The sequence below is a fragment of the Sander lucioperca genome, chromosome 4 (assembly GCF_008315115.2).
Source record: "Sander lucioperca isolate FBNREF2018 chromosome 4, SLUC_FBN_1.2, whole genome shotgun sequence".
Taxonomy (NCBI): domain Eukaryota; kingdom Metazoa; phylum Chordata; class Actinopteri; order Perciformes; family Percidae; genus Sander; species Sander lucioperca.
In genome coordinates, this window is record NC_050176.1 from 35,085,872 (window position 1) to 35,093,404 (window position 7,533).

The window sequence follows — 7,533 nt, forward strand, 5'->3', positions numbered from 1 at the left end:
ATAGGCCGTTGCTGTAGAAACATTCAGTCTCACTATCATCGCTCCATCCCGCGGACCAATCAGCGAGGCCGCCCGGCCCTTCAACGTCAGTCTCCTCTCCTCTCGGCCAATCAGATTGTTCGATATGACTACTTCACCCGGCCGGCCGTCTCCTGCTCAGGTAGACTGGACGTAACGTTACCGCTGAAAGGTGAGTGTTTACTGTCGTTGTTAGCTGCAAATCCATTATTTTTAGCTGAAGTACATCTGTTGTATATGGAGCGAAGAATAGAGACTGTGTTGGGCTTCGAGTTAGGACAGAACAATATGTCGGGCTGTTTTGTAATCTGAAACATATCAGTTGTTCAGCAATAATCATGAATTAGTGTCAGTGTACGAGTATTAGTGATATTGGATGGATGTGACGAAGTGTTTGGTTGCTGTGAGCGTTTCTCTGCTAGTTACATTGAGGTGTTTGGACTAGTCTGTTAGCAGTGTGATTCTGCATGTTTCTGTGTAGAATGTATTGATTAAAATAGTATGTATTGTTGCCATGATTGTTGCCCTATGCACTTGGTATTAGGCAACAGTTTTATATCATAGTGGACTACCATTATATTTGCTTTAAAAAAGAAAACACATTGACGCCTGCACAGTGGTGGAATGTAACTAAGTGGCCAACATTTCCTCAAGTACTGCACTTTACCTACAATCCGCTTTACTTGAGTACTTCCATTTTATATGTATAATACAGCAATACCGGTTTATGACTGTGACATGGGCCATTCTGCTTAATGACTTTAACTTTATTGTGAAGCTAATAAAATAGTATTTTTACACTGTAGTTTTGCCACTTTGACTCAAGTAAAAGATCAGAACACTTCTTCCATCACTGCATCTGTAAAAGGAGTTCATATTAACGTTAATTTGTGGTAATATATGCAGCACGATCCTTTGATTTCGTTGTGAAGCTATAATCACTTTATATAAATGCACACTGTGATCTAAAACGAGTTCAAGTTTTGTGAGTTTAGTAGTTGTATGTATTTCAGTGGTGGAGGGTTACATTTACTCAAGTACTGCACTCAAGTACAAGTTTATGGTACTTGTACTAGTATTTCTATGCGGTGCTACTTTTTAATTTATTTATTTATACTTCACAATATTTCTGTTGCTGCAATGAGTTTATAAACAACTATAGTTACTTTGCAGATTTGTATTTAACATTCAAAACCTATTATCCATTTATAAAACATGATGTATATTATATATTAACATTAAATAAAGTAGTCTATAGCTCCACATAGACATAAAAAATATGCTGTTTACATGTTAATGCACAAATAATAATCCATTAATGTCATATATAAAGGGGTTATTTTGCAAGTACTTTGGCTTTTGATATTTTAAGTATATTTTCTAATAACGCTTTTACATGGTTTTATTACTACTTTTACTTAATAAAGGATCAGAGTATGTCTTACATTACAGTCTATAAGTAAGTGTTGCTGCATACTTGTAAATAGTATTTATTGTTTAAAATAGTATTTAGTTTACTAAATGCAGTTTGCTGATAATGAATGTAATTTTTATAACAACTAAGGACCAGACGGGTTGAGATGTGATGAGTTTCAGTCATATTATGGCAGTTACGTTCCTTTTGCAGACTTTGATTATTTCTTGTTTTTCCTTTATGCTTCCTTTGCTATATTTAATCAAATAGACTATTTTCCTCACAATTTCTCTTCTTCATATTATCATTGTTTTTATTGATAAGACAAACTTTCAGTGCACCGACATGGCTGAGAATATTATCTGTCCACCTGTAGCTGTAACGCTACGTCCTGTCTGAGAGTTGTACGTGTAACACTGTGTTCCTGTTTCCCAGTCTTCTCTCCTGACCTGCAGTCACCTTGCATTGTCAATCATGGCGGTGAACGGCACGTCAGACATCTTGAGCTCTGCCTACCTGGCGGTGGAGTACGTAGATGCGGTGTTGCCAGAAAACCCCTTCCAGCCCTCCCTGAAACACGCCTGGGGCTACATGCTGGATAACTACACCAAGTTCCAGATTGCCACCTGGGGGTCGCTCATTGTCCACGAGTTCATCTACTTCCTGTTCTGCCTGCCTGGTTTCCTCTGGCAGTTCATGCCCTTCATGCAGAAATACAAGATCCAACAGGTGTGTGTGTGGCTTTTTGGTTGTTACAATTTTATTTTCAGAATCCAAGATGACTTTCCTCGTTAAATACCTTCTGTGTGTGTGTGTGTGTGTGTGTGTGTGTGTGTGTGTGTGTGTGTGCGCGTGCGCGTGCGCGCAGGACAAGCCAGAGACCTGGGAGAAACAGTGGAGATGTTTCAAGATGCTGCTGTTCAACCATTTCTGTATCCAGCTGCCGTTAATCTGTGGGACTTACTACTTCACTGAATTCTTTAACATCCCTTATGACTGGGACTCCATGCCACGCTGGTCAGTGGACGTACTATAAAACACACCTGAACGTGTCATATTCAAAGTGCCCTAGATATGGAGTATTTATAAAACTGCTACACGTCCATTTGAAAACATCAAAAACAGGGTGACTCGGTTTTATTTTGGTAGTAAGTTAAAGGATCAATGCATGCCTCTGCTGACTATGATTATGGTAATGTCACTGTGACAGTTTTAGACAGAAAGTGTAGCTCTGTATAGCCTTAAAATGAATGACACAGAGCTCGCCTGCAGCAATCATTTCTAAACAGGTCCTAAAAGGCTATTATCAGTTACCCTTCACATGTTCCCCATGATGCCTTCATCGATCTGTTTCAGACTAGACTATCCATACATGTAAATCTTTTTTTAATCTTTTTAAGGTTAGTAGACTTGACAATAAATGTAAAAGTGCCATTTGTTTCATACATTATATAGATGCTGATAGACAAAGTCAACCCATTTTGTTTAAATCAGTTGTTCCCAACCAGGGGTCCGGGGACCCCTCAGGGGGGCGGAAAAGATCACAGGGGGTGCCCAAGTCTTTATCTGGTTTGAGGTTGAGGTAAAATATTTGCACATGTTAAACAAATTATGATAATACACTAGAATATATAATGTATACAAAAATCTGTATAAAAACTATATATTTATGTTCTCGCTTAAAATTGTAGGCAGGCTACTTAGTAGGCCAAACCTCCGAGACCTCTTAACCTGGGACCCTTGCAGTCATCAGGTCAGCTGCTAGCTGCTATCATCCTCGTTTTTCCTGCCGCCACGGCATCACTATTTTATGAATGAAACATGGCGGAGAAACGTAAAAGTGCTGATAACTCCTCTGTATCAAAAAAGAAAGTAAGGCTCTATCTCGAGAGTTACCTCAACTTCGGTTTCAGAGGGGGGGGCTCAGCTTTTCTTAGACATAAGTAGGGGGGGTGCCAAGGAAAAAAGGTTGGGAACCACTGGTTTAAATAAATGCACCGGGCTGGGAAATATGGTTGAAATTAATAGAGCGATAAACAGAATGTTTTTGCAATATCAATGTATTGAAATATGAGAAATGGAGATAAAATCACATACAGTATAAAATGGTCAAATGGAGGTGCTAAGCAATTGTCTCTGTTTTATTGTTCACAATTGAGCAACTAGTTTTTTTAGTTTTAAATTACAATTTGCTTGTAATCATTATTTGAACAATATCATTTACAAAAAAAGATAATAATAATAATAATAATTATGTATTTATTTATGTAGCAACTTGCAGCCAAACCAAATGCAGCTTAAAGCGCTATACAAGCAAAACAAAAAAAGCGGACAATTTAATTTAGACATCTCTTCTTCTCCATACATACAGGATGTGTATGAATGATCATGTATGTGTTTGTGTCTTTTTGCAACTCACCTTGCATTATCTGGTCAAAAGTCGTCCGTTGTGTGATGAAAAAGATATTTTTAATTGAATCGATTAAGAATTTTTCCTAGAAATGGCTTTTTGTTACATGCTTTCTGCCGTCGCTGGGATCCATCATTCAACTGTGTTAGGATAACTCAGTGTGCTTTTCCTCTCTCTTCTGGTCTCCTCCTCCAGGCCCTACGTTCTGGCTCAGTGCTTTGGCTGTGCTATTGTTGAAGACACCTGGCACTACTTTCTCCATCGCCTGCTGCATCACCGCAGGATCTACAAATACATCCACAAAGTCCACCACGAGTTCACCGTGAGTAAAACACACAAGTGATAAGATGAATAAACACAAACACAACACTCTCTGGTTAATCTTTTTTACTGAAGAGTTACTTATTAAACATGCCCTCGCTGTCACACATGTGAAATAGTGGTAACACACACACACACACACACAAACACATACACGCATACTGTATGTCTTCATCACAGTGTCTCTGCTGTCCCTCAGGCTCCGTTCGGCATGCAGGCAGAATACGCCCATCCTGCTGAGACGCTCATCCTGGGAGCTGGTTTTTTTATCGGCATCATGATCTTCTGTAACCACGTGTTCTTCCTGTGGGCCTGGGTGTCCTTCCGCCTGCTGGAGACCATCGACGTCCACAGGTAGGACACTCTCCCTGTGTCATTTAGTTTTTTTTGCTGTTCTTTTTCCTTCCCTCTCTGCAGGTACACCTCTCACAAACAGAGCTATGTTAGACTATGTTTATTACTATGACTCAAGAGAGCAAACATTTACTTTAATTAAGCATGGGAGAAAAAGCCCGTTACATCACCGATTACAATACACAGTGAGACGATAGTTACATGAGGTCCTGCACGTCTCTCATGTTAACTCTGTCAGTAATGTATGAGGTCGACCACTAGAGGGCCACAGAGAACACCGGATGTTACTGTCTTATTATCAGGTCACATGGAACTCCTTTCTCTGGAGATACATTAATATGTTGCTATTATTTGGGGATTACATAAATACATTTATACTAAAGACTTACATGCACATGAAGAAAAAAGGACTCAGTAAACACAGACTAACCCATAAACAATTCTACAAATTCATAATGTCTTTTGATACACAATAATTAATACTTGCCTGTTTTTAAATTTGTATTAGTTTTATGTCTTTTTGATTTTGTTACTTTCTTAGTAATTTGCAAAAAAAATATTTTAGGCCTTTATTTCCATAGGACTCCATGAAGACATGAAAGGGGAGAGATAGAGGGGGGAATGACATGCAGCAAAGGGCTGCAGGTCGGAGTCGAACCTGCAGCCGCTGCATCAAGGAGTAAACCTCTATATATGTGCGCCTGCTCTACCAACTGAGCTAACCCGGCCACACATTTTAAATCTAATTGAATTTTTTTTTTTAAAGTTTACTCTGGTGCATGCATTTTCCTGGTTTTATATCTTTTTAAGGACTTTGCATCTTGCTTTTAAATAGAGAGAGAGAGAGAGAGAGGGGGGGAGAGGTCAAATAAATAGATTCAGAAAACAGTATTGATAAATAAACATGAATAAGTCCACCATTTTCCAGACTCTGTCTTAATTGACACCATTTCCTTGCCTTTTTTGCAATAATGCCCACTGAAATAAAACAATACTTGTGACACAAGTCTGCATCTTCATCCTCACAGAGCCAACAGTGCAGCAGTGTTTAATTGGACTAAGTCACCAATTATAAGTGTTTGTGGGAACAAACGCAGTGCAATAGAAAAAACAAACTAGCCTTCTCTTGCTATCCAAGCATTTGTCTTGTTGGAAGGATGTTTTTCATCGAAAATATTGAATTGGTGTTTTCTATGAATGAATTGCCGACAGACTTTAATTTCCTTTTTTTTCTTCTTTTCTTGCTCCCTCTCAGTGGTTACGACATCCCTCTGAACCCACTCCACCTGATCCCGTTCTACGCCGGCACCCGTTTCCACGACTTTCACCACATGAACTTCGTCGGGAACTACGCCTCCACCTTCACCTGGTGGGACAAGCTGCTGAAGACGGACAACCAGTACAACAGCTACATGCAGAAACAGGGAGACAAGAAGGAGCAGTAAACGGCTCTGTGCCTCTGTTCATGCACTCACTTGGATTGTCAGGGAGGAGAAAGAGGCAACGGGTTGGACAGACACACAAACAGTGCTGCGTTTCCTCACACGCTAAAGGTGTACTGATTCTGAATCGGACTGCATGTTGACTTCAGTCCGTCTTCTGTGCCTTTTTGCAATAGAAGTAATTCTGTCTGCTTCTGTCGACAGCTGCTGGCTGAATAAAAACCATCAACATCCTCATTTTGATTTGTTGCTTTGCTTGGTCATTGAATGAAAAAAAAAAGGTGTGTACCGTATGACTTTCTTGTGAAATGCTTCTGTATACCTCTGAATGTCTGCGCACTTTAGCGCTTCCTCTTGAGTTCCACTGAGTCAGGGTGACATTGTGTTTTAGCTGCAGCTCAGTGGGAACTGTCTAAACTCAAGTCGGCCATGTTTGATGCAAACCCATGTACACTTTTTAACGAAAAGGGGTTGGCTCACATGGTTGTTTAAGCATATTTGATTTAAGACTGTACAAATAAATAAATAAATGCTGTTAGGTTGTGTTGAGAAGTCTTTTTTTGACATAATTTGATACAAAGTGAAACTTCATGCTGATCACATCTTGATAAATGTGCCACTTTATTAATAAGATATTGTTCATTATTGACACATAAACACAGTTCTACACGGAACTGATAGTTTAGATGATTCTGTCTAAGATTAACATCACAGATCTGAATCTTCTCTGAGTGTTTTTCTCAGTAGACACTGTTGTAGACAAGTGTGAGTTGACGGATGAAGTGGGTGATTTCGCGAGTGTATTTATTCTGTATTATGTCTTTCATCTCCTCTCTGCTGCACAGTGGACACACCCCTACTGCTGCGTCAAGTCAGCCAGCAGCAGCAGGTACCACACCGGAAGTGAGGCAGTTTTACATTAAGGACCAAAACTTTAATAGTTCATAAACAAGAGTAAATCAATGGATAACATGGTCCAACACACTCTGAAATACATGAAAAAAAATCGAATGAATAAAATGAATTACTTTATTATGTGTTTGACACACTTTATTTTCTGTTGTTTCCACCAGCATGATTTTGGGATTCATTTTTCACGAGTTGTATTTACTTTCCTACTCTGTAACAGAAAAGCACTTGAACAGGAATCCTTGTTTGGGTTTGCAGTAGGGTTGCAACTGACAATGATTTTCATTATCATTAAATCTGTTGATTATTTTTGCGAGTCAGTTAATGACAGAAAATAAAACAGAAATAAATGTAATGTAAAATATATCAAATGTGTAATATACAGTGGCTTGCATAAGTTTACACACCCATGCTAAAGTTGACTAAAAACAGGAATAACAAAACATCTTTTGGAAATTGATCTTAATGCCTTAATTAAAAAAAATTGGAAAAATCTATCGTAAAATCTATCGTAAATAAATAAATGTTCTTCCTTAAAATACAGGGGTCATATGTAAGTACACCCCTATGTTAAATTCCCATAGAGGCAGGCAGATTTTTATTTTTAAAGGCCAGTTATTTCATGGATCCAGGATACTATGCATCCTGATAAAGTTCCCTTGGCC

General features: G+C 38.8%; 1 protein-coding gene across 1 annotated transcript; it reads left to right on the plus strand.

Moving 5' to 3' along the window:
• Positions 1–109: 109 nt before the first annotated feature.
• On the plus strand, positions 110–6,496 carry msmo1 (methylsterol monooxygenase 1). Its single transcript, XM_031277023.2, has 6 exons — positions 110–190; positions 1,868–2,161; positions 2,301–2,449; positions 4,038–4,164; positions 4,363–4,517; positions 5,773–6,496. Exons 2-6 carry the CDS (start codon positions 1,907–1,909, stop codon positions 5,960–5,962), a joined length of 876 nt encoding a protein of 291 aa, XP_031132883.1. The 5' UTR covers positions 110–190; positions 1,868–1,906; the 3' UTR covers positions 5,963–6,496.
• Positions 6,497–7,533: the final 1,037 nt, after the last annotated feature.